Raw genomic sequence first — 27,726 nt, 5'->3', positions numbered from 1 at the left:
TCTCCCCTTCCTGGTCTTTTGAGTAATTTTTGGCTTCCGGATTACCTCTCACTATATTATATTGAACACTGACTCCAACAGTGGCATGTCTGAAGTTTGCAGAACCCCTGTTAAAAATGTTAATCACTCCACATTTTAAAATTCTGATTCTTTTCCACTGTTCTTTCCAGAAGCTTTCTCCCTGGCCGCATGTAAATAGAGGTGTTTGTACATAACTGTGTGAGTGTGAGAGGGTTGGTATGATAAAGTGCTTACAAAATCCTGGCTTTGTTATTTTCTAGGTATTTGGTGCTAGAACATGTGTCAGGTGGGGAGCTCTTCGACTATCTCGTAAAAAAGGGAAGATTGACACCAAAAGAAGCCAGGAAGTTCTTCCGACAAATCATCTCTGCTTTAGACTTCTGCCATAGTCATTCAATATGGTGAGTACAGCCATTTCCAACAGGACTTATCTGTTACATAAAGGCATAGAATAAAGGGATCTTATTTCTTGATACTTTTACTTACTATTAACTAACTGATGTTGTAAAGCTGTAACAGCATTGTGTAAAGTGCTGATGTATTTTTTAATTCTTGGCTGGCTGTGAGACAGTGTGCCAGTCACAGACTTGTCATGGAGAAGATTGTCCATCATTTCTCTCTGGAGGAGAACTCATTCACAGGGAATGCTTTAACCAGGAAAACCAAAACCACCAAGGAAGAGCCGTTTAATTTCCATCATTCTTGGGGAACTTGCTAATAACTGAGAATTACATACACTTTATCAAATGAATCCCTGAAGAAACTTGGGATAATTACAAATACAGCAAAGTCATTTTATGCCTTCCTTCAGTTTTTGGAAACCTGCTGGCTTTTGGCAACCTTCACTGAGTCCCTCCTGGGCATTTGATTCACTGTTGCCTTTAATTTCCTTTGCAGTAGGGAAGAATTTCCTTGATCTGACTGCTATTGATACTCACTAACTCCATCATATGATTTAACCATCAATTGTGGTTTAACCTGTGCTTTAAGGTGTTGTTTTAAATTGGACCAGTTTCTCCTTCATCTTCAGCAAGTTTAGGTAATCTAAATCATACTGAAATCAAGTTGTTATAATCAGCCTGAGCACAGTTTCTGTATAGCTGCTGACCCATAACTGCCTGCTTATTTCTCAGAGACGCAGCTCCTCGCAGTTAGATTGGCTGGGGGAGACCATTTACATTATGTCTGCATGGCTGCTCCTCCATAGCCACAGACAGCTGTAGATCCCCCCCTCCAGGAGGCCGAGGGCCACTGATAGATACTGCAGTACTGGATTTGCATAATCACTGTGTGGTTACTTCTCAGTAACTGTACAATGATTTTCTGTACCCCCAGATGTCCACAGCATAAACGGCCACAACAAAAATGGATGCCTAAATATTTAACTTGCTCTTCTAGCCCCCTCCCTTTACATCTCTGTCTCATTTCAACAGGAAGTATTAATCTGAAAGAGAACATATTTCTAATAAATGGAAAGGGAAATAAGAGCCTTTCTTGAGGATATATTAAGGAGAGTATACTGTTAGCAGAAGAGGCAGTTCAGAGGTGGTGGATCTGGGTGAGAAGGTTCTGAGGACAGTACCTGCCTGGTACAGGCAGGGTTACAGTAGTCAGAGAAATTCCCAGAGGAGCCAGGAGCAGGTTGCATGCCCTAACTAGAGGATCTAAGTTTTATCTGTTGGCAGAGACCTCTGACAAATTTTATTCTGCGAATTCCCCAATTTTTCCTCCCCGCTAATCAACTGGTTTGAGTGATCACGACCTTCTTATAATGAGCATAATCCTTGGTAGATTGTACAGCTGTTATTTTTTATGTACACTGGGCAGTGTAACCACTGGTGGATTGCATGCATACAAGTTTCTGTTCCCTACTTGCTTAACACTTAGAGACCCAATCCAAGAAGACTCAAAAATGTTTAAGTACAACTAGAGAGAAGTTATTTACTCTTCCAAATGAATATTCGAGAGAAATGTGAGTCTCCGTTGGGCTGGAAGTTTCTACAAAAGCATGCATATATACACATGCACAGTAGTCCTCTGGGCTTGTGATGGATACCTCTTGGTATGGCAGCCTTCAGTAAACTGAGTGAGGATGGTGGTGGGGCTGTCAGACAGACAAGCACCTCTGCAGGTTTAACAGTATGTGGAATTTTGAAGGCAGAGTGCATGTCTCTCTTGAGGAATCCATTTTCCTCTGTTAAACATATTGGATTGTGGGCAGTAGTCTTGTTTAGAAGTAAATCCCCTGTCTCCTTGCCAACTCCCACTCGACTAGCATCTAGTGCTGAATAAGTTAGCAGTAAATCTTAAGCTCTCCCTCCCTCCAGGTCACTCTGAGACTTGTGTGATCTGTGTTCTATAGACCCTGTGTTGTATTCTGGACGGTTATCATTAAATCCTTTTAGAAAATCAGAGCATGCATAAATATACGCGCGTGTGTGTGTGAGAGTATAAAAGTTAATGTGCTTTCCTAAGCAATGAAGCCTGACCTTGTCCTGTCGTGGGGCAGTGAAATGACAAATCATCTCATCAGCCAGGTTATCCAGTTATGACCACATTGAAAAATGAAGGCTTCTGCTTTGGTTAATGACTAAATGTGGGTGCCTCTAACCTGCTGGCAGAATAGATTGATAGTCTAGTGTCCACAGCCCCATATCATTGTCCCATCTTCTTCCTGTACTTCCCAAAACACTGTGAAATATCTGTGGCTTACTTTCACAGCAGTATGTAACCCCATTCAGCTTTCGCTGCTCAAAATGTATTGATGCACCAGGATTCCCGGATCAAAGAATCAGAAAGGATTCCCCAATCCTCCCGTCAGTAAAAGGCTTCTGTTGCTGCTGTGTGGAAAGATCGCCTGTGTGCGAGAGGTGTTTTCAAACAAGCAGCTCAGACAAGGAAGCAGAACAGTCTTGGAGCTTGAGCCTGTTTGTGTGTTGGTTTAAAAAAGTAGGAGTTTTCTGTTCTTATTTTATTTAATGGAAACAGTGGGGGAATATTTGACGTACCTCATTCTGAGGTGCAGTCACTTACAGAGTTTTGTGGTACGGGTTGGTGATGGGGGAAAGCTTGTAGGTAACCCACTGTAGGGCTCTCTAAGGACTTTTCTGTGTACGGAGCACCGTGCTGTGCTAAGGACCCACAGGCACCCGTGGGTGCAAACAGACAGCGCCGTGCAGAGGTATTATGTGGGATCCTGCAAACAGTGTATCTGTGCTACCTTGCTGCTTTGCCTGAGCTGGCAAGCCAAGCGGTTAGCTCAGCGATGCAGCATTACTGCTTCTGCTTCCAGCTCTTCCTCTGTGCGAGCTCCGAGGGCTCTGCATCGTGCTGCAGTGCCCGGAGCAGACGCGCTCAGCAGTGGTGCCGAAATGGCAGAGGAACCCGGGCTCTCTCAGACATCACTGTAAGACCATCCTAGCCTGGGAAGTTTTCTTTGGACATAACTGATGGTTTTTTTCCTAAGCTGCCATTCAGCTGTGTGTCTGCTCTCCTAAATTCAGGGCCTTTAAGATGTCTCAGCTGGGTGCCCCAGATCAATAGTCCCTCCTGAATAACCTGCCTCCATACTGCGGGAGAGCTCTCCGCTGATTCAGTGCTGACTATATTTTCTGTCGGAAACAATGTAGGAGCACGTATCGGGGTAGGTCGCAAATCCTCGCTTTCATCAGGAAGAGTCTCTTTTATCTGGAGCGAGGGAGTGCTGCAGCCCAGCGAGGGCGGGAGAGCTGGCGGGCGCCTCGTTGGCTGGCAGTGACATCACCGGCAGGCGCGGGGATTGGCGGCCAGCGCATTTTGTCTGTCTTGGGTTTTTGCTTTGGTCAAGCTCATATTTGGTGTCTGTATCTCACAAGCTGACAAATAAAAATATGATTACAGAAAATGCCCCATGGCAAACCTTATTACAGCTTCAGAGATAACAGATAATGCCAATTACTGCACAGGGCAGTGGTGACATTGAGAGGAAATCCCCTGCGGTAATGAGCAGCAAGATGATTATTTCATTTTATTTTTATTTTGGTTGGGTTTCATTTTGTGGTTTTTTTCCCGAGCATGCACAAGAGGGGTTAAGGCAGGTTCTTTATGAATATTGATAAATGACAATTATGAGGGCCCTTTCTCCTTTCATTGCCTGGGGCTGTGCTTGCTTGAGTACGCACAAGGCTCTTGCTGAAGTGTGTCTGTGTGTGCATGCGTAGGCATGGGGGTGTGTGACTTAGAGGGCTGAGGCAATGAATAAGAGCTTTGTTTGACTTTGCCTTGTGTTCTTCCCGTCAGTGCAGAGGGGGGAAAGGCTCCTCATAATATAACGCTTCATGATTTCACAGCACTAGTGTCAAAATCTCTGGTATATTCCTGCAGGCAGGAGCTGCAGAGCACTGTCAGTAAAGGAAGCACGCTTTTAGGGAGAAATCTGGGGTGTCTTTGAGAAACAGAGAAAGCTGAAGAATGCCAGGTGCCATGTTCTGTCAGATAGTGCCATCCTCCTCATGATTCCTTCTCTGCCTTGCTTCATTTATAAGGAGCGTGCTACGGTGTTCTGCAGGGACAGTCTGTCAAACACTTAAGACTGAAGCAGCTGGACACTTTGAAATCATGACTCAAGGCCTCCAAATGTTACACTGATCTAGAAATCGTGGCATTTAATAAGGTTGGTTTCTGGTGGGTTTTATTTTCTGGTCCTTGAGTCTTTAGGTTTTCAAGTTTTCTTTCAGACCATGAGAAGTGAGAAAGGTACCTTTTGCCCCTGTTGAGAGCTGAGATTCACCATTTATTGCCTGAATCCAGGAGTTTCAGATCTGTGATTGAGAGACTCACTCTAAAACAGTGAGGAATTTTCAAATTTCCCTTGAACAGGAAACCAGAGAAAACCCATCAAGTACAGCAGCTGCAGTGTCAAAGGCAAAGTTACCAGCTCAGCTAAAGTCAGGGAACATGTATTTTCGTAAGTTTACTTCTTTATATAAGCCCCTGGAAACTCAAAAATGGCATAGTCTTATTGTAAGCATAAGCAGGTAACGTTCTCTGGCACGTACAGCAGTGGTGATCAGACCTGACAGTCTGTTCTGGCTTTGAAATACATGAATATATGTTTTGAGGCGAGGTTGGTAGAGAGAAGCAATATATTTTAATAGATCAATGGAAGTAATTGTTAAAAAGCAAGCAAGGTTTTATGCATACAAACCCTTCTCCAGGTCTCCTGATATGTTTATAGATGTTGTCCTTTTTCCTAGCTATAACTATATTTACTTGTTCTGCAGAATTCTGTGAAAACTTACTAAATTTGAGCATAGCAACCATGGCTCTAAACAAAGATTCTTCTGTAGGTAGATACAAGTTCCACGTTCAGATCTGATTTGCAGAAGCAAGAGAAAATAAGATGAAAGACTTTTTCTGCTCATGAAAATTAAACATATTGCTTATCATACTGTTAATTATTACTGATAAATTATTTGTAATCACATCAGGCACTTTTAAGACTGCAGAACAATTATTCTGTGGTCTGGCCCTTCTGGGAGTTTGGGGTCAGTAAGAAAAGCATTTGCAAAGTAGCCAACAATTTGATTAGTACAAATGACCTGCAACTACTCCAATTAGGAGGTTTCTTGGGTTAGAAATCCATGACCTGCAACGAGTTGTCATAGAAACTGATATGAACGTTTCAGCTCAAAAATCACTTTAAAATAATGGGTTAGTTCATCATCTCGTGCCAGGTGACATAGCTCCTTTGAATCCAAGATCTGGAGTCTGTCCTTACACCAAAAATCTTCTGCCAGCCCCGGGTGACAGGGAGAGAGAGTTTTACTTCTCTTTTTTATGTATGCTGCAATTGCCTGCAGTACAGTACAGGGATATTCCCAGAGCAGGAGGATGGACTAGAAAGGCAAGGGAGAGAGCTCGAGGAGCTGTCTGAATAGCATCCCTGGGAGCAACCAGAAAGCAAGCGTGGCCAGGGTGTAAGTGGGAGCCTGGAACACAGTAACACATATGTGTGCCTTTCCTTTTCTATGCACCACCTCCAAGAGCTGTGCCCATTTCCATGGGGCAATTTTTTCAGACCTCTCTCTGTATCCATCTTGTGCTGCAAGGGAATTGTAAAGCCTTTGTTGTAATCTATAAAAGAGGGACATGGCGGAGAGTCTGACAGTGTGTGCTTCCCCTGTCATGGCTTTTTTAATGGCTCCCTTTCACTCATGCTCTCCTTTCAAAAGCCTGCCATAGCCTGGTGCTAACTTCTTGTTCCCTTGTCTTGGTTGAGGAGCTCTGGGAGTCTGTGGCCACCTGGATCAGGGTTGTGCTGCTTCCTTCTGCAGTGCTGCATTTCTCTTTCATATTCTTTCTCAGCATATGCAGGGCTCAATAGGAGAGTTTGCCATGTTTGTCAATAAAGCTGCTTGCTTCTCTTCTGATTTTCCAGCCATGTGATGAAGCCCCTACAGCTTTAGAGCCTTTAGAACAACAAAAGGGTAACGAGTCCTCTGTTCACCTGCAGAGAGAGGAGTTGATGCGGTCATATAAGACATGGAGAGCCAGAGAGATCAGCTGGAATGGGACCAAATTAAATGCATTTACTCTGCAATGTTCCATTAATGCCAAGTAATTACCACATACAGTGGGATTTTTCTTTTGTTTTGTTTTGTTTCATTCTGGCACAGGAGAGTTCTTTCCAAATATGAATGCATGAGGCTGTCCGGGCTCCGGGCTCTTAGGTAAATTATAACAAACCTTCCTCATTCCCATATGTTCCTTTCCCTTCCTTCTGGCATTTGTAAAGCTGGCAATATGAAGATGGGAAATGCAAATGCAGAGAGGAAGTCTCATTCCCAGTGGCAATGATGCTGGTTCTGCCACTCTGGTGCAAACTCCTGGCCTGACTTCTGCCCCCAGGATGCTGCCTCAGAAAATTTAAAGTGGCCTAAAGATGGACAGCAGAGAAATGTTCCAGCCAGAAGAAAATTTTCATTGGGGCGTAAAAATCTCCTGTGGTTGAATGCGCAAGCATTGCCTGGTCCCACTGGTACCCTGATCTCTGAGAGGAGTGCTGCCACGATACAAAAAAAGTACGCAGGCTGCCATGAAATTCCTGTGGTAACCGTCCATACTGGGCACTAGGGACTGTGTTGAAAAAAGGGTGGAGAAGGGTCAGAGAGATGCAAAACTGCTATGTGACAGTTCTTGTATTGTAGGGCCCAGTCAGCAATAAATGTAACGATTCACCACAGAGTCCACACTTCTGATCAGTGGGCTATAGTGAAGAGTTGATAATTTTTTTTGGTTTTATTTTAGTGAGTGTCTGAAGGAAAAAAAAAAATGCTTTAAGGTCTGTTGCCACTCCAGATTTCCTTTCACACATGCTATCCCAGTCGCACAAATCCCCAGGTCCCGATTTAAGGCTTTCAAAATGCTGTCTGAGAGGTGGGTCAGGACCTCTGCCTAAACACTGCGATCAGCTCATGTAGGCTGATCACTCATGGAAAAGCATTGCACAGTGCAGTGAGGTGAAGCTTACTCCATGTTTAGAATGTGGATGGTGGCACCCCCTTTCTCCTCTCACAGTGGCTCTCCAAAAACGAAGCTGAATGTATTTGCCACTTTATAGGAACCTCATATTTGCACTTGATCCTCCCTAAAAACTTGCCTAAAACTGTCTGTGTGGTGGATCCCAGCTGATGGGAAGACAGGATGCAATGGGGAGAAGGAGACAGTCCTTTCCACCAGTGAATACTGCACTCATTTTCAAAGGTATCATCCCTTCCCTTTCACCGCCTCTCAGTGGTGGAAGTGGAGCTGGTTCAAGGTTCACATACGTTCTGCTCCAGCCAGGGCCTGTGGCAGGTCTACTAGGGCTTTAAGGCATGGAAGGGGAGCACTTTTGCATTTCCTTTAGCTGCACCATTTTCCTGAAATAGCGTAAGGTGTTTTGTAGCGACCACGCATCCAGGCTGGAGAAATGCTGGTGGATGTCCTGTGCTTAGGTCATGCTCTGCCTTGATCATGCCTTCAAGTTCTCTTTCTTCTTTCTAAAAAAAACGACACACTTTTAGGATAAGCAAAGAATTTCAACTTCTAGGTACAGAAGGCACATGTCAGCAGGATGCCTGCTATAGACTGAACATGTATGAATGATATCAGCCAGTGCACAAGCAGTGTAACAGACCCAGGCAGCAGCACCCTCAGCTTCTACACCATGGATCTGTTCAGCAGTCAGCCAGGAGCAGTCGCCAAGACTGAAAAACAACCATTGCCACTGAAAAACCACGCTCAGCAGAAGGACACGCACTCAGCCTGAGCTGTGGGGAGGTTTCTTGTTTCATAGCATCAAACAAACACCACTCACTTTACAGGGAGCTGTTACTTGCCATCAAGCCCTAGTCCTCAGACAGGAGAACGTCAGTGCATCTCCCCCATCAGATGAGGTCTTCCCAGCACCCCGTTAATGAAACCAGTTGTAAGATGAGAACTGTCCCGGATGTCTGCTGGAGGAAAGATTAAATCCCATACTAGTGTCTCATTAGTGTCCAGCTTTCCTAGCTTGCCTTAGGACTGTGGGCTCTTCACTCCATTTCGCTGCTGGGGCTGGAGCATGTTGAGATTTGGTGAATGTTGATGATCTTGCCTTTGTCCAGGGCTGCTGTCCTTGATGATGACATTCAGGGGTTCCTTTCCTGGCCAGTAACTGGTCATTCACTGCCTCTGGAACATTTCCTTGTCACTCATCTGCTTTTCTGTCAAGCAGGTATGACTGTCTTAATAGTTATTATATGGCTAATAAGTCTTCTGTCTCTGGTCACCTTGAAACTTTGATTTCTATGAGAAAGATAGATTTGATAAAGCACCTTTTGCTTTGTCAGATGAAAATATGCACAAATCTGAATCATGCTGCTGCGTTATCTATCAGATTACTTGCCCATGGTTAACAAGGCCACTTTAACATTCAGGGTTCAGCATGTTTATACAAGATTGGAGGCCAAATTTTATACTCTTTAAAAAGTGAGGGGGAAGGAATCATAGGACTCAGTGATAAGGTAAATGGCCACTACCTGCTTCGATTGTGCACTGTTTTGCTGGAAGTCTCCTTTGAAAATATCTGTTACACTCCCCAGGTGTCTTATTACAGCGTGCTCTGGTTTTGCATAGAATTGACCTGCATTATTTACAAGCTGTCTCTAACTGATCATTCCAGACTTCAGATCAGAGGAGATCATTTCCAAGACATTGTCATGCCTCTCATGTTTCCCTGAGAGGGTAGAGACTGTCCTTCTTTACAGTGATATGGAGGTGGAATTACACTTGCATGCATGAGGAGTGCTAGAGGAATAACTGAAAAAGTGAAGTGAAAATGGCATGAAGATAGGGCTGCCTTCCCTTATGGGTGTCACTGGACTAGACTATCCTGACACTGGTTCTTTTGCTGAGTTCAGTTACGGTTTTAGTGAATCATTGCTGCAAATGACTGTTGTTTGCCTGACACTCGCACTTGTTGGCTGGCTGTTTCCCACAGGTTTGTGTTCTCACTGGCCACTGAAGTTGACTGTTCTGCCTGCAAGGTTTGCTCCTGTTTGGACCTTTTATTAGCAAGGAATCGAAGACTCATTTTGCCTACTCATAAGTAAAAACGAGAAAAGAGCTTCTTCTTTAGTCTGCCTAAAGTGCTTCTCTCATCTCTGTGACTCTTCAAGAGTTGCAAATAAAAAGAAAAAAAAGCAAAGTCATCCCAATTTTTGTGCAAAATTTTTGTCTTTGGATATAAAACAAGTAAATGTAATAGTTGTACAAAAGTACTTGAGTACTAAGAAGCAGGTATGGGTGCACAGTGGTGTTGGCTGTAGGTAATGGAGATTAATAAATTATGATACCTTTGATTTATAGCAGGAGTTGTCATTCTGAAGATCATGTCTGCCTGCCTCTTCCGTTGTTGCCAAATAAAAGAGAATCAAGATTTGATGGAGAGGAGGGAATCCTCTCTCTTCCTTCCCACTGCTGGCACCCTCAGTTATAAGCAGTGCTGGGCTGAAGGGATTTCTCCATGAGAGCTAATCACCAAAAATTATTTCAAAGCCATATGCCTATGTAAACAACTCCTAATAGGGCCTTTTTGCAGTAGCATGTACACTAAGGATGTTTTTTTCTCTAGATATCACTCATTTTGTTTCCTGTCGTTGACAAGAATATATTGATGGTTTGCCTTCTATGTTAAGGAGCTGGCATATGATGGAGTATATCAGCCCTATATCCAAGTTGAAATTCTCCTTGTTTCTCCTATTTTCCTCAATCTCTCCCTCAGATTGTGTTGGTACCACTGGAAGTTGAAGATGTTCATTTCCCATCAGGGCAGTGCAGGCTCAAGCCTTGCATTCATCATCAGCAGGCATCTGGGACACGGTCTAGAGTATGGCAAAGATTAGATCTTGGATATGTCCTGTCCCTGCCTGGGACAGGAAAAAAAATGAAATCAATTAAAATATAATAGGTTGGATGCCATGTTGGATAAAGAACAAGTTTTGGAGTGGGAAATCTGTCATGGATAATTTAACTCACATTTTGATCCTCTCTTTACAGCCACAGGGACTTAAAACCAGAAAACCTACTGCTGGATGAGAAGAACAACATCCGGATAGCAGACTTCGGGATGGCCTCGCTGCAGGTTGGGGACAGCTTGTTAGAAACCAGTTGTGGGTGAGTGTCTCAGAATATATTGCAGAAGTCAGGGATAGATTCCAGACGTAAAAGTTGTCTATAGTAAGGGTTTCAATAAAGACTTCCAGACTTACACTGTGCATTATTTCTCAGCGAGATAATAAATTGGTATAATGCACATAGTGTATAAGATAGCTAGAAGAAGGGGGTTTAAGTGCTTCACGGTGAAAAGGAGGCCTCTGTAGGTGTCACATATGGATTTAAAAATCAAGGCTTTCAGGTGTCAATTCTTTTGCATATGCTGGTGTGTGTTTGCTTTCACTGGCCCTATAATTTTTGGGAACTGAAAGCAGTAGTGTTGCCTGTTGTAAGAAGAGGCTTTAAAAATATTAGAGGGTGAAAAACCATGAATCTAGAAGTTCTGAAATGGAATTTGCACGTCCTGATTAGGCTGCCTGCTTGCAGCTTTCCTGTCCATGCTCCACACTGCTTCGTTTCGGCTCACATGCAGGATTGACAGGGAGGCAGCAAGGTCCTTTGCAATTACAAGCAGGGCATGAGTGCAGATACAAAGGAGACTGCTTGGAGGAATATCGCAGGGACAATCTAAAAACATTTCTGTGGCAATTCAGTTGCCAGCAAGAGCTTTCTAGGAATTTCCAAGGGAGCCAGCAGTAAGCCCTAGAGTGGAGCAAAGCCCAGGAGCCTGGCAGGGGACAGGATGTGCTCCCCAGGGCAGTGCCCTCTCATCACCATCGTCTCTAGGGGCATCCCCGGCCTGTGCCCCCCACCAGCCCATGCCCCCCACACCCCAGAGCTACGGCTTGCTGCCGTGTTGCCTGTGCGGGGGGCTGCCGCAGTGAGCTGTGGCGAGGGCAGCAGCTACATTGAGCTGCTGCAGCCTGGCACCGCGACGCCAGCTTTTAGCTGTGTCTGAATTTGTTACAACAGCGAGCTCAGCAACTGGAGTTGCAGACAATACCAGCAGATTTCCACCTCCTCCCATACAAACCTACTCTTCCTGGCCTTTGGTAGTGTGAATCTGATGACTCCAGCCCAGCCCTGTCCTCAGCTGGTTGCAGTCCCATGTTTTTTCAGTCTCTGCTCTGAGCCAAGGCAATTCAGGGTAGACGTGGAGCCATCGTGGTTCCCTGTACAGCCCAGCCACTGCCTCTCAGTCCTGAGCTGTACTGCTCTGCTTTCCAAGTCATGAATAATGGATAGCAAAATTATTTGAAGTTCATGATGTGATTGAATGCTGGTTGATGAGTACACTGAGACCCATCCATTCCTTCGGGTCCGTGTCAAGGTTTGACCTCTTAACTGCACAGATGAAAAGCAAGGAGCTATGAGTCTGCACATCTGTTGCTCACAGCTGCTTTCAAACCTCCCCTCTAGATTAGGAAACGAAGTCCTCCCTGCAGTTACCACAAAGCCTCTATACTCTTTAGATAAAATTTTCCCCCTTCCTTCCGTGAAAAAAACAAGAAGTACAAAAACCAACCCAGTCTCACATTGCCCTGTAGGATTTTTCAAACTCCCTGGGATCTTCTCAGTAGGGTTCCTGTTCTTGTTAGCACTGGGCTCTGTCATCCAGGTCTAAAGTCTCAAAGGGAGACTTCCTTTCCATAAGCTGTGCTGGAATTCAAACCTCTGTGCTTCAGGCAGAGCCAGCCCCCACATTGCGGCCTTAAAATGCACTAATAAAGAAATCAATGGAACGGAAGAGATGTGCCTGTAATAAACAGAACACAGCAGCAACGCTATGATCTCCTGCTTTGCAGATGCATTTTAAGTGTGGTGCCAATCACTAGGCCTCCGTGTGAGCTATTACACCACTTCATTAATTCTCCTGGCATGGAGCCCAGCGTGGCTGATATTGGTGTCTTGTGATCATTCTGGTTTGGGGGGTGAAGGGAGGAAGGAAGGAAGGAATATATAACAATATGCCACACTGTTCACAAAGAAAGGCAATGCAGTTATGACTCCCTTTCCCTTGGAGCACACACAGTAACCAACCTCAGAGCTTTTCAAGGCAACAGTTTTACCTACCCTTGTAGTTGGTACTTTCAGCCAGCATGAAAAGGAACAAAACAGAGTGAATCATGGCTGAGATACTGAGCTTTAATGAGATGCTCCTCCGTGCACCCAGAAGTTAATTTCCAGAATGGATTTATCTGTGCTGTGAACACTGATAATGAGATGAAACTGTAACATTTCCATCGACAGTCACACAAGGAGTCTCCAGGTATTTCTGTCAGTCAGAGTGGGAGGATCAGATGGGGTTGAGCTGTGTGATGCAGCTAACTTTGTCAGTACAGCAGAGCGGTTAGAGTGCAGTCAAAAATTCTTTGCTGTCACAAATGAACTGCTAAGTTTAGTCCAAAGTTTGGGTAGGCTTTAGGACACCACAGAGCCTTGACTGGCCTCGTGAAGATAATCACGTAGCCTGAAGTGTGCTGTATTGCACACCTCAGGTACAGTGCTCTCTGGGAGCTGCTCCTTAGATCTGCACGGTTTCCTGTAGCACTGATTGCTCCCTGGAGAAAACAATAAAAGTTCAATCCAGCTGTGTTTGTGTAGGAGAGGGAGGTAAGGATGGACTTGCTGTTTCATTGACATAATTTGTAACTGACAGACTGCACATTGGGCCTTGATTGTAATGAATCCCCATCACTGTAAATGTGTATTGCACGAATCCTGCATATACACAGCACTGAGGAATAAGCCATAGTTTTAAACAAGTGTCTTTAGACCCTTGAGAGGAAGAGGAGCTGTATGTAGGGTCTGCAGGAATAATTCTGCTTACTGCAGAAATTGCACAGCAAGGCAGTCTCAGGGAGACATGGTCCTTGAAATGCCAAAGTAACACACTGAGTCTCTGCGTTCCTCCAGGAGCAGGGGAGGTCTGTGAGCAAACAGCGGACAAGGAAGGAAGCAGAAGATACGGTAGTATGCTGCTTCTATTATTTTAGACCTCTTCGGCTCTTCCTCCTCTTTACCCATCCAGGCAGTGGCATGCAGAGACAGTCCCCTGTCTCTTTTCACAGCAATTCTTCCCAGCATGCTGCCTCGCAGTGTTTCAGAATGGTAGATATTGCCCAATCCATCCTGAGTTGTCACTAGGCAAAAAGAGCGAGTGCCTTATGGTTAAACCTCAGGACTGAGACCCAGGTGATCTGAGCTTGATTTCTGTCTCTGCTGAAGGCATTCGGGGTGGTCTTAGACAAGATGCATTACCTTTCTCTACTTCAGTTCTCCATCTTAGCAAACCATTGCAGTGCCCAAGTTGCTCTGAACATAAATTGAAGTAATTTCTGTGGGAGTCTTAGAAAAGTAGGAAGGGTTGGGACATTCCCTGGGCCTTGTTCCCTTTTCTTGAACTAAAAGGGTTTATGGCTAAAATGAAGGATTGAAAGAGGATACTGCTGAGTTACAGTTCTTGGGAGGTTGTAAAGATCTTTCCTAATTCCCTATTGCTCCTTACAGAAACCTGGCAACGTACATTTTTGCCATCTCTTCACTTCTCTTTTTCACTTATCACAGCTTCAAAACACTGAGTCCTACTGGATGGAGATTTCTGTGAGCTGCCAGGTGACTGAGAACCCAGAGCAGTGCTAGTCTCTGTGCTGCCTGCCTCCAGATCTCTCTGTCCCAACCAAGAGCTAGGATGGAGCTGACACGTAAATGTAGTTCGCTCCAGCACCAGACCTGATCTCTACAGAGGCAGTCGATACGGAGACTGACTCCACTGCTGACAGCCCCACAATTAACGGACTGTATGCAACAGTTCCCCCATATTGGTGTCTCCATAGGGAACCCCCGGCCTGATCCAGAAAGCTGTGTGCGTGTGAGAAGAGCAATGCTGATTATGATTTTATTGAGAGAGAGAAGAAAGCCTTGCTCCTGTCAGTAGCATAGTGAAGGAAAGCAGCAACTTCCAACCCCAGCACAGTCAATTCCTCTGCTCTCAGCTCTCCCTAGCAATTTCTGGCAACACTTTGCACATCTACAGATTGCCTGGACCTATTAAAAAAAAAAAAAAAAAAAAAAAAAGCCCATATTCTCATTAGGACTGGTTATTGGCTCTTTTTGAGGTCAGGGTATTTATAACAACCAATGCGCTGTGTGTTTGGTAAAAATGGAAATGCTAGCAGATACCATCTAGCTCCTGAATCCCTTACATCTGTATTTGGTGTATCAGCACACCTGTGATGAGCTGATAATACATCATAGTGATGTTCAGTTGCCACACACCTCAGTGCCCAAGCACCATTTTGGATTTTAATGACAAGACGTGATGCTTCACATATTCTTTCCCCTTTATAATAAAAGTGTGCATGTTATCTAAAACATATGCAAGTGTCCTACATCCAGTTATTGTCAGGGTTGCAAATTTAGGCTCTTAAAACTGGAAATGCCAGAATCAGTACTTTTTACCCCCTCTCATCAAGAACTTCCATTCCCAGCACTGTTCCCATCTCCTTCCCTGATTTACACTCTAGTCTTGCTGACTTCTCCCAGTCATTTCTGCTCCATATTTGGCCACAAAGCCCAGATCCTTTTCTTTTTTCCACTAGGTTGCAGCTCTAGTTGCACCTACCTGGTTGTCCCAGTCAGTTGCTGTCAGTCCTAGATCTGTTTCCCATTGGTTTTGCACTCACTTTGTTTTAAATTTTGGTACCTTGTGATAACCCCAACCACAGCAGCTCATAGTATCAGTTTCAGGTAGAAAAATTGTTCTGTGAAGTGTTCCCAGTGCAGGTAGGATTTTGATCCTGATGCTCTAGAGTTTTTGCTAGTAACTGCAAGCTGCAGTTTTCTAGTGTCAGTTTGAGTAAATTTTTCTAGAGAATGCAAACAAAGATTGAATTTTCCCTTTGCAGTTGAAGATAGTAGAAATTTTCCTTTTGTAGGGGAAAAAACATTTAATTTAGCTTAGACTTAGATAGTGGAAATGTTTTGGCCCATACACAACATGCATGCACACACAAACATGAAACCAGTCTGAGGCAGACAAAAAGCAAGGAAAATTGTTGTTAAGTTGTTAAATTGATGGTGAATCATAAGCAACTTAAAATAAGGATTATAAAGGGAAATACCAGACAACCGTATTAATAATCATTAATACCAGCCTTGCCTATAATACATCCCAAGGTATGTAAAAGAGCTTTAAGTCTACAAAGTCAAGTGCTGAGAATTTAAGATGTGCTGTTCTTCAGATTACCAGTGTAGCAGTAACTTAGCCCATCCACATCAGGATATGGCCATTAATTACGAGCTTGTACAGGTTTTTTCCAACAAATCTTTGCCTCATTTGGTGTTTGGATGATGTAGGTTTTTGAATAAATGGCTATTTAATGTTTGATTTTTCCTCATCATTCATTTTATGGATCCATTCATAATTTCTGCTCACTGCATTCAAGCCTTGCTATGAATGCTAGGTAGGATTTTCATCGTAGTATCTTAGGTTTACAAATATCAATTATACTGTTTTCGTGTTATGTTTGCCACATTGATCTGGTTATCTCCATTTATATAAGGACACGTGATTCTGCAAAATGAAACTCAAAATTGGCAGCCAGTTTTGAGTGTGCAGTTGGATACTCTGGGGCCTAATATCTCAGAACACTCAGTGTTTGATAACAGTCCTTTACTTGGAGAGCAGAGTGCCTACCGACTGCAGCTGCAGCTCCACGTGCTTATAAATACTGTAAATCAAACTTCGGATGTGTCGCACTGTGATTTTGAAAACTGGGGAACCTGCAACTCATAATTACCTGTGAACGTCTCAGTTTAAGGTACCTGTTCATTTCTTTCACAGAAGGATTCTGTGGCAGGGGCAGAGAGTGATTCTCCAGTATGTCAGTCAGCTGCCTCTATGACAAGCTTGTCCTTCACGACACTAAACTTCCCTCACATTGTTACAGACTTTCCAGCTTCAGCCTCAAGTAAAACAGAGGTGTTGGGGAAAGCCCCACATCCACTGCCCAGCCCTGACTTACCCACAGAGTACAGTATAATGTCTTCAGGCTTTATTTTAGCAATTTTTAACTTTGGAATACTTAACTTTACAATCTTTATGCCCTGTTTAATTTTTTTAATTATGATCTCTTAAAGGTTCCAAGTCTTAATAATTTGAATTGATGTATTAATTAATGAAGTGATTTGCAGATTCCCCAAAAATGTAATTGCGCTCGAGGAGTAAACAGCTGTAAGATGGCTGAAGGCTAGATGCTGAGTTTTCTCATATAAAGCTAAATGACTGAGTTGAAGCTGTAATGGCAAAATAGCACTCAGCCTTAGCTACAGCTGCGGTCTTCACTGCAGCCTTACCTACAGCTACTGCCTTCACTGCAGCCTTAACTACCCACTGCTACTGGAACCATTTCTTCAGTCTCTCCCTCTCTTACTTTTCTATGTGATCTGTGGCTGTTGCATCCTCCGCTCAGGATGCTTTAATGTTTGTCCTTCTCCTGAAGAGTTCCCTTTATCTGTTTTGCTATTGCTCTGGCGTTCCCCTTCATCTGAGCCCTTTGCTACCCAGCATGGGGGGACAGCACAGGCAACCTTTTGCGCTAGTGGGTAGCCTCTGTCTCTGAAAGCCAGCTTGGAGATGGTGGTTAACAGGGGGGAAAGAAGGGACTCGAGCATCCAAGCGACAGCAAAAGCAGCTACACGTGGGAGGACTTCAGTGCACTTGTACAACCTCTTGTACCAAGGTAACTTGATGTATAAGAAAAACGGAGGGAAGGAGACTTCTTGTTCCTCCCTCTCTGCAGAAACTCTGCCTCCAGCTGTAAGGCTTAAAGAATGGCCCTCAAAGAAGCTTTTCTTCTTCCCCAAGTAGTACCATCTTAGGGCATGGGACTTGAAGGACCCAGGCACGGACACTCATCTCTGATGGACCTGAGAACCAATCAGGCAGTGTAACACAGGATTTGTCACACTGTGGAGTAGGATCACGCAGCTTTCCCTGTGCTTCTTGGTCAACCAACTGCTCCTCTGGAAAAGCAGTTGCTGTATATTCCTGAATAAACCACACATGGGCAGTCGATTTGTGTGTGCACAGTGCAGGTCTGTCTTACCTGCGTAATGAGACCTGTAGGTCACAGGCACACCACACCTGCACTGAAGATATGGCCTGGTTGTCTCAGATCTGCTGTAGCTGCAGTGTATCGCGATGTGCACAGATCAAGAACTACTTTTCTGGTTTCTCAGATGACATTCAGGATAGATACATCAAGGATATATACATTTCTTTCTGAATGCCTGACTTACCTGTCCAAGGCTGTCCTGGATTTCACCGTTGCACTCAGGCTTATGTCCTCTGGTTGAAATCCCACATAAAAGCTTTGCTAAGGTCCCCCAAGATCCTTAAGATTACTGTGTCCTAGAGCCATAGCTGTGAATGACCATTCAGAGAGCCCTTCCTGTCCCAGGCAGACTAGCGTGGGAAAATCCACATCACCCTTGAAATAAGCACTGCCTACATCGGTGCTTTTTTTGCAGCAGTACCCGCAGGCAGCAACTGCTTCTTGATCTTGCTGAGCGATATAGTTATTTGTTATCAAGGACAGATTGTGGCTTTTGCTGCCCAGAGATGTAGCAGAACGAAGAGGAGATGGCCTAGGGGAAGAGGCGGGGAATGTTGCTCTTGACACACGTATATTGAATAATTAGTGATAAGAGCCAAAGAAATATTCATGACTCTGTAGAAAGATAAATAGATTTTTGATTAAATTTGAGTTTTCTCTTTAAAGCAGTTGAAGTTGCTCTGTGATTGGCAGCATAGAAATGAGTTTGCTATGGATTCTGACTGGCCGGAGGATCCCTTTTAGAGCTGATAGCCAAGATAATGCTGCAGATATCTAGCTAGTGTGTTGCTGGCAAGAATTCAGAATGGCTGTGCCAGAAACCTGTGCTCTCTGGGCAGTTGCAGTGCAGCTGTTGAATGATCGAATCAATCCAACTTGTTCAAAGGATTTATTATAGCATTTTCTCCACCCATTCTCCTAGATTTTAGCAGAATTTCAGTGGTGCCTTGTAAGACACCTAGCAGATTCCACGGCACTCCAGCTGACCTCAGGAAGGGAAATGCTTTAATTGCATTTGCTAGTGGGACACATAAGTAGGTACGTACCTATCTTGGATTCTTCACAACGCTTACATTCTTCTTTTCAAGGATGTTAGCACAGGAAGCTGTCAAGGTAGTTGCGTTGCTCAGCATCCACGATTAAGAGTTCTGAAATATTTGTTGAAGTCATTGTATACAAATAAAAACTCAGGAGCACTCCGCAAATTGAGATACTGACTCTTCCAGTGCACGCCAGATGGCATGGCCACCCAAAAAGTATTGTGCTGAAGGATGATGCTGAACTGTACAGGATACCGTGCAGGATTTGAGAGGCCTGGCTTAACTTTGTAGCTCAGCCACAGACACCACCTGTAGTAGCCATTTCATGTACTGTGTGTGTCTTTGTGACTCACTTTCTGTAGGAAAGGCAATGGTAGCATCGTACCTGGCAGAAGCTAAAATGCATACAAGACTGAGAAACTCAGACATGCGAAGTGACAGGAGCTCCACAGTTGCCTAGATTGTGTCTTCACTCCTTTGTTACACCCTGATATGTTTTCCAATATACCTAATGTGACTCAGCTACAGAACATGTTAGAACTGGTTTTTCTATTCTGAGGTGACTAAGCTGAGTGAATGTCCATGATCTGATGTAATTCCTATACTCTTTTTGCTACCGTGTTTTTTTCCAAATTATAGCTGCATTACTACCTTCCCTGCAGCTCCCACACTGCCCACTTTCCCTGTTCCATCTAAGCAATCCCGCGCTGGTGACAGTTGGCTGTGCTTGTCCAGTCCTGTGTTGCAGTCCCAGTTCTGGTGCTGCTCCTTAATTCTGGTTTGTGTGTACCTTAAGGATGGCCTGTACACTACGCACCATTTTTATGATATGAAGAAAAGACACCACCACTAGTCAAGCATTCTCACAACAATAATTGGACTTGTCTTCCAAAAGCTTGTAAGGTCATGCATTAGTCCAGTGACGTGACTGTTTAGTGGTTAAGGCTTTGTGGTATTAAAAAGAGCATGTGCAGAGTAGCTGTTGGATTGCTATAAAGAAACAAATTCACAGGGAACAATATACATTAGAGTGTCTCACTCTGACCTCGCTTTCTCTCCAGTGGTGGCCAGCAATATGCTGCAAGTCCTCCAAATCGGTCCCCACTTAGTCAAGAAGCAGCAATTTTATTAACATTGCTGACAGCTTTAGCTTTAGTTCATTATTGTCATTATGCTCTGTTACTGTAGAAGCTTTTGCCCTAAAAGATTAAAGGCTCGTACAGTGAATTCAGTCATACAAACTTTGGTGAGTTATGAAAGCTGTGGTGGCATTGCTCTTGTTTTAGTCAGAAGAGTTGACTCACAGTGAGGTTCTGATCACCTTTTTCAAACTGTGGTCAGCTGCAGCTTTTAAAAACGTTAAGTAACCTTGTCCACGTCCATATGGCTGCAGTGACAGAGCTGCCAAGAGAGCCCAGGCAGTCTGTCCTACCCGCTAGGCACAAGTCCATTCTTTCTGATCTCCCAAGTGCCAACTCTGGCCAGCTCTCTGAGGGAAGGCTCTGGTTTCCATTATCTGTTTTGACACTCAAATCGAGTCAAATTTTTAAAATCCAGTCTAAATTAAGACACCTGGGATCACTACTGAGCAGATAGGCCTGGTTGGAATACCTGTGATAATCTCTTAAATGGGGGGCAGGGGACTATTAAATATTGTACGAAACTCGTGAGTTCCACCTTTCCTAGAATTTGTGAGGGATCAACTGCATTTTTCTCTCCTCGCTTAAGCTTTGCTGTCAAGGTAGCTGCAGTCCCCAGTGTACCCTCAGTTTATTATCATGGTCTGCCAAAAGCTGTGATACCAAATCAGGGCATTCCATACCCACGGGATGATATTTTGCCATAAGATAAGTGCAGTGTGTATGGAAATTCAATTAATGGGCTGTCTCACTGGGCATTAGTGTAGCATCCTAGCACAAAGCTAACCTCACTGTGCTTCTGTTTTGCTCATTACTTTGTGAGACAGGTATTGCCCAGACATGATTGCGTTTGTCACAGGAAACAAATGCACAAATGAAGACAGGCTCAGGGACTGCTGGGAGGTGTCAGTATAAACAATAGCATGATTTGCACACAGGTCTCAGACAGTTTGCATCCCTTTTACTTGTCAAGTTACTTTAATGAAGGCTATAAAATAAATAGCCGAGGCTCTAATCTTTAGGAATTAAAATGATTACCTGGCAAGTAGAAGTAATTAACTATTCTCAGCCAGGAATCAAACCAGAGATATATGGCTAGAAGGATGCGAAAAGAATATATTAACTCCCTAGATGATAGTACTACTGTCCATCCTTTTTAGTTTTTTTAAAGAAAAAAAAATTGCATGTTGAAATCATGTATCGGCAGCTTTTACGTCCGCTGGAGTAATTGAGAGCAATCTTAGCAGAAGAGATGCAAGGTATGGTTTAGGGATGCGTGTGTTTGGTCTGTAAATATTGTTCTGTCTTTTTTCTCATAAAAGGCTATCCAGTGTGGGCCTTCCTTCTGAGAGATACAAGGCCAAGTTAAAGGGTGGGATTAGAGGGCTGGAATTCTATATAGTCACAGAATATGCCTGGTCTGCTCTTCCTTTCCTCACTTTTAAGAAATTAATAGTAGGGCCATAAATTTTGAGTTATGCTAGGTCTTGACCATTTTCTGAGTTTCTTAGAAAAGTGTTCTCACTGTTGTAAGGAAAAAAGTGCTGGTTTTGCACACTTGCGTTTTGTATAAGCGAACCAATCGTGAATCTGCTAAACAAAATGGAAATGTATGTAATCCATAAATACCAGGCTGTTACATGCTCATCTGACTGTATTTTGTGTTTCAGATCACCACATTATGCTTGCCCTGAAGTCATCCGGGTAAGTTGGTTAACATTAGTGTGTATAAATAAATTTTATAAAGCGTCACGCATTGCAAGTACGCAGATAGACCCTCTGTACAGGAAGTCTGTCCAAGGCAGACAGCATTGGAAAGGACACGAGGAACGTAACTATGGTTTTGTTTGTTTGGCTCGGCCCTGAATCAGGCCACATCGACCAGATGAGGGAAATGATTGTATGTTATTCTCACAGTACCCTTCGTGCCACGTGATCAGACAGAAATACAGCAGCCTTGTTTAACTTGATTTTTCCACTCAGGGGATGCAGTCCCCTGCACTTTCCTCTCTCTGATGTAGCTGTCATTTCAGCAGAACTGGGGTTGGCTCTCAGTGGTGTTGGTTTCCATTAAATGATATGGACTATCCTTTCCCTCTGGTCTCCCTTTGCCCTCTGAAAATAAGTGGCCAAGATTTCCCTCTTTTAAGGCATATCTTTAATGTAAAGCCAATCAGGAAGTGTGCAGAAGAGACTGTCTGGACAATACTATGAGTTTGCAAGTAATGTGACTGGTGACAAGCTCCCTGAAGAACCAGGGAAGAGAAGAACACCTTCTTGACATCCTTAATGCACCTCTGACACCGTTTAAGTGCCAGATCATTTGTGAGTTGTCGACCATTCCTGCCCTGCTCCCCACTTCTGAGCTTGTTCTCACAGATCCCAGATAAGACTGTAAGCTGATGTTCATAAAAATTCAATTAATGAGCTGTGTCATGGCCTCCTAGTTGGGAAGGCCGCCTTGGGAAGCACGTGGCTGAATTGAAATGTGGGGTTTCCCATTCTTCCCTCTCTTGTTCTTCAAGGATAATTAATTCATTTACTAGTGAGCAGTCTTTTGAACCTCTGTGTCATTGCTGCGCAGGGAGAAAAATATGATGGAAGGAAAGCAGACGTCTGGAGCTGCGGAGTCATTTTATTTGCGTTGCTAGTGGTGAGTCATCTTCCTTGCGCTATCCTTTAAAAAGAAAAGAAAAAATCCAAAAATGCTGCTGTATTTAATGGTGATTCTATTGACATCATGTACAGATGGGTTTTTTTAGTTCCCCTATTTTTGTATCTCTCAGTTGCATCCTTTCCTCTTACTTCTACAGCAGTCCCAAAGGAAAAGCATGGGGAATATTTCACTGCTTCTTTGAAATGCTGCTGCCCTGCACAGGAGAGCATAGACAAGCATCAAAAACTTGTACCCGTAAACGCTCTTTGCTGTGTAGTGACATTGCAGCGCATTTTTTGACTGGAAAGGATGTGCAGGTTACAACTCCAGGATACAGAGAGTGTCAAATAAGTTGTCCTTCGCAGGATCAAAACACGCCTGGGTTTGGGAAGTGTTTGGTTTTTCTGCTCTATGTATATATGCGTTTCAGTAGGTATATGCATACATTAACTGCAGTGTTTTATCAAGAGAAGATTTGAGTGCAACAATTTTGTTTCATGCAAGTATTGAGCTACATTTTAATTTGGTACACTTGGGAATATAAAACTGAGCCAGTAGTACAAAGTTTAAATTAGTTTCCATCTGGCTCAGTAATGCTTTCTTTAGTATTCAAAATGTGGTACCTTGTAACTTACCCTTCTTTCGATCAAAGTTTCAGTTCTCTCTGGAATTTATTCTGATTTGCAGTGGTAATGTAATACCCCTAAACATACAACAATTGGATGTCCAGCTGAAGGCAGACAGGCTTGGCACTTCTTATCAATTTCCATAATATAATGTAGAAAAATACAGTTTTTGTTCATATAAGCATATACCATGTGCAGATTGAGTACTGTGTATGAGAATAGATTTTATGTGCATGTTAAGCTTTTTACATCTATAATAGTTCAGATGATCATCTACAATTATAAAAATAACGAGCCTGAAGTCACATTTTTATGTCCTTGTACATTTACTAGTAAACCTAATTACTTCACTTAAAGGATTTATTTTGACAAAAGCATTTGTACAATGTACAAACAGAGTTAGATTTGGCACATTTTTTTTGTTTAAAATACTTGAAAATTTTAAAGGGTTTTTGTTTCAAAGAATATGCTGATAATTTTTTTAATGGCCCAAATCAAAATACCTTGACATAATTTCAGTATGATGCTTTAATTCACCTTAACCAATATTACTCTTTTTTCCTTTTTAGTCATTACAATTCACCAACATTTTTGAAGTTTCAGATTTTTTATCTTGACGTTGCAAGGGAAGAATTTTAACTATCTCACTAGATAGCACCTGGCCATCTATTGCTCCTGAGCAGCTATTTTCATGGCTGATAAAATAGAACTGTATAATGAGTTCTTAATATAACTTCTTGAATTTTTAAGAATAGAAGAGAGAATGTGTCAAGATGGTTAGGATTTGTAGGAGTGGGCTTTTCATTTTGGGGGGGATTCTCTGTCAAGATTTGGTGTCTCTCTGTTGCAGCATCTTCATGTGGTTTTACATATGTACATGAGCCTGTGAAATGATTGAAATAAGTCTATTATTGATGGAGAGTGCAGAGCTCTCCAGTTAATTATGTCAGGGCAAACCCTACAAAAAGTCTCAAGCTCTAATAGCAGCTGGTAGTAATAAAAGAGCTGTAGTTGTTACCTTCAGGAAATGCCACAAAGCAGCCTTGCTGACTTCATCGTGGCTTAAATTGTGTTAGCCAAAGTACTGAACTATCAGAATTGATTTTCCTTTAAGTCTGGAATGGTTAGGAAAAAAGTAGGTAACTCAGGAGATTGGTTACAGAAGACAGGAAGGCTCTTTCTTCAAGGCCGCTTGAATGAACAAACAACAGCAAATAGTGCCCAGTAGTGGTTGCCATCAGGTGGGCTTTCTGAGGCTTCTGTAAATGGAGCTGTTGGTCTCCGTAAACCATAGGCACAGGATTACTTCTACAGATGCACTACTCACTGTAGTAAGAGCAGTGCCAGAATTGACAACTTAAAGCTTCATTATCACAGCAGCTGACAGCTTGCAGCTTCCCACAAACCATCCTGGAAATCAAGGAAGCTCAGCACCTACTAGAATTAGGCAGTGAAAGAAGGAAGTGAGAATATCTAGGAAGGTGCAGACTTGCTATAAAAGGGTATCAACTTCAGTTGGTGGAGTTATCCTAAAGATTTCAACTTCTTTTTTTCCTTTTTGTCCTTGCAGCAAGCATAGGTCTTTTGCTGCTTTTTGTGGCAAGCTGATGATCTATGTGAAATGTAATTTCAGCTAAAAATCCTTAAGCCATTTATGTAAGTGAGTTACAGTAGAGAAACAATAGGAACTGATGGCCTGACCACAGCATGGCAACTGGATGGAGTATATTAAACAGGTCGAATGTCTGCTGCTTCCAAAGGCTGATGTTGGCTAGGGCTTCCTTCAGCTGTGTCATTTCACTGCTCCATCAGAAAGAGGGTGTTCCTTACAGTCTCTCAGATGCTGTTCACCTCCTTTTCAATGTCTGCAATAAACGTGTCTCAGGAATATTGTAAATAAGGAGATGATAAACATTGGTGCTGTGAAAGTATGCCCAGGAGGAATACTTTCAAAATATCAAAAGCTTGAGCTGAATTTAAGTGAATCCATGCATCTTTGGTGAATTTGCCTGGAAAGGCAATTTCATATTTTGTGTTATGTTCTATACTGGTAGTAACTTTCTAATTAAAGGTCTAATAAAAAACCCTATGTCCTTAGTTTTGTTTCCTGTGTTGGAGTAAATACAGCAGCACTGAGAAATTATTTATTTTCAATGGATAAAAAGGTTTTTTCACTTGTTATAATAATTCATTATGAGCTGACTCCCTCTCTTCCATTCTCTCACCATGTTTATCCTGCCTTTTCTCCTTTTGCCCTCTCCAATTCCCTTTCGCTCATCTCTCCCATCCACCACTCTGTCACATCCCTGCAGGGTGCCCTGCCTTTCGATGACGACAACTTGCGGCAACTGTTGGAGAAGGTGAAACGTGGAGTGTTCCACATGCCACATTTTATCCCGCCGGACTGTCAGAACCTTTTGCGGGGGATGATTGAAGTGGATGCCTCGAAACGTCTCACGGTAAGAAGGCGTTTGCTGTGAGTCATGTGAGCAAGGCTTCATTTGTCACCTTCTTGCAGTTCCGGTTGAATAACTAAGGTAACTTGTTGATTTACTGCAACTCCTGTGTGTTTCCTCCTGAGCAAAGAATGAGTGGAGTTGGTGGAGCCTTTGGGAAGAAGTTAGTTACCTTCTCTTTTGAATCCTGAGGGCAGATTACCTTTGTGTCTCTTCTCTAGCCTCATAATTCTCCTTCATATATAACAGTGGGCATTTAGAAGAAATCCCTCATAATGTCATTAGAGTGCTACTGACCCATTAGCACATTTTGGAGTGCACCTGAGTTGTCTGGCTCTCCGGGCTGGTACAGCAGTTTGTTGGGGACGTGATATGACTGTTCGAAGGTCAAAACTGCTAGGACTGTTATTTGAAGCTTTGCTATTAAACAGAACGTGCTTTTCTTACATTTTTGACAAAAGTGATGGCTTCTCACTCCGTGCCACGCAACCTGCATTGTATTCTATCCTGCATTTGCTCTGCATTAACCTCTAGCAGCCTTCAGAGCAAGTGGCTTCCAGTCTGCTCTTTCATCTTGTGCCCTGCGGTCCTGAGCACGATTAGGCCCACAATGTTGAGCTCCTGGCATTCGGCCCTGAGTCTTTGCATCTGGGATACATCCCAGCACTACAACAGAGACCCTACAAGGGTGAGCGCTGTGTAGTGATTGTATCCTTCATTAACACTGCGTTAATGTTTTGGGGAATTAAAAAAAATTAGCAATTAAAATCATTTTGGAAAGCAAGATTGCCTGCTTGTCAGTGGAGGCGTCTGCCTTTATGGGTACATTGCCCTTGTAAATCCTATTGTCAGGCTGTGGTGATGATTTTATACAGATTTACTAAGCTCACAGATTCTGAGTGGGAGTATGTATAAAGAAATGTAAATTTAAAACTCCTCCTGGTTCTTCAGTCTGCTAAAATATTTATAAATAAACTCTCAGATCACTGCTTGGCCTCTCTGCTGAGATTGCTAACAACAGCATCAGTCTGTGCCAGCTGTGGTGGTGCTTTTGGGATGCAGACACCTGTCTGCTAAGAAGTGAACTGAAACTCCCTTCGCAACTCTCTTTACAGTATTACCTGACAGCTGCAGCTGGGTCTTTCTTCCATTCATTATGAAACCAGGTCATGCTCTATTTAGTGACGTAGGTGAAAACTTCTTTATGATATTACTAGTATCCCCACTTCTGCAAACCTAGTAGCCATCACATTTGCAATACATAAGTAGCACTGATGGGGGAAAAAAACCCCCCACAAAATACCAGGCACTTTAAAAGGCCTTTCTTAAACAGATTTTTAAAGAAATAATATTTTCCAAGTATTTTCATGGAAAAGACACTGCAGAGGTTAGGGCTGTACTCTGAGACATGAAACAGCTCTTCTTCATGACCAAGAAAGTCACCAAGTCTCTCTTCTGCTTAGTTTCCTTTCCATAATGTAAACATACCAGGTTTTCCGTTGGTTTTTTTTTCCTCTCAAAGATCTTAGTGCCAATGGTTTGAGTATGCCAGGGAGCAGATCATCAGATGTTAGATCTTCTTCAAATTGTTCTGAGTTTTTCCATAGAGCGTAGTCCCTAAATGTTTTGAATTGTGCAATACAGCAGAGAATGTACACGCGTAAGAGAGAAAACAGTTAAGGCAAATCAAGGTTCCAGAGTGACACCCCCCTCCCCCCCTCCTTTTCTTGATCAAAATTGAGCTCTTATTTCCTTAGGGAGAAAAAAAAACAGATACTTATTGACAAGCACTAACCAGTGAACTGTGAATTCAAAATAAAACATATTCAAGAGCTGAGAGTCGGGAGGAAAAAAGGATAGCTCTTTGTTATTAGCTGCAATCTTATTTTCATTGGTTTAGGGTCTCTTGGTTTGCCATCTCTGGTGCTGTCACACTTCTATGCTGTTAGCGTGCCGGTTGCTTAGATTGCCAGGCAGAAGGGAGCTCTTTGTTTACCATACAGGCACTGGGAATATATAGTTCATTTTGAGGAGAGATCTGAATTCTATTTTA

General features: G+C 43.1%; 1 protein-coding gene across 13 annotated transcripts in view; it reads left to right on the top strand.

The window, feature by feature from the left end:
* BRSK2 (BR serine/threonine kinase 2) overlaps positions 1-27,726 on the top strand; it is a 319,001-nt gene that overhangs the window by 223,465 nt on the left and 67,810 nt on the right. For all 13 annotated transcript variants that reach the window (XM_074884784.1, XM_074884775.1, XM_074884782.1 and 10 more), the window contains 5 exons: positions 282-422; positions 10,582-10,698; positions 21,606-21,639; positions 22,520-22,588; positions 25,530-25,676. In XM_074884784.1, coding sequence (XP_074740885.1) covers positions 282-422; positions 10,582-10,698; positions 21,606-21,639; positions 22,520-22,588; positions 25,530-25,676 — 508 coding nt within the window. The remainder of the gene's footprint in view (positions 1-281; positions 423-10,581; positions 10,699-21,605; positions 21,640-22,519; positions 22,589-25,529; positions 25,677-27,726) is intronic.

Source organism: Strix uralensis, chromosome 15 (assembly GCF_047716275.1).
Source record: "Strix uralensis isolate ZFMK-TIS-50842 chromosome 15, bStrUra1, whole genome shotgun sequence".
Classification (NCBI taxonomy): Eukaryota; Metazoa; Chordata; class Aves; order Strigiformes; family Strigidae; genus Strix; species Strix uralensis.
The sequence above is the reverse complement of the archived record's forward strand: the minus strand, read 5'-3'. Positions and strand labels throughout refer to the sequence as shown.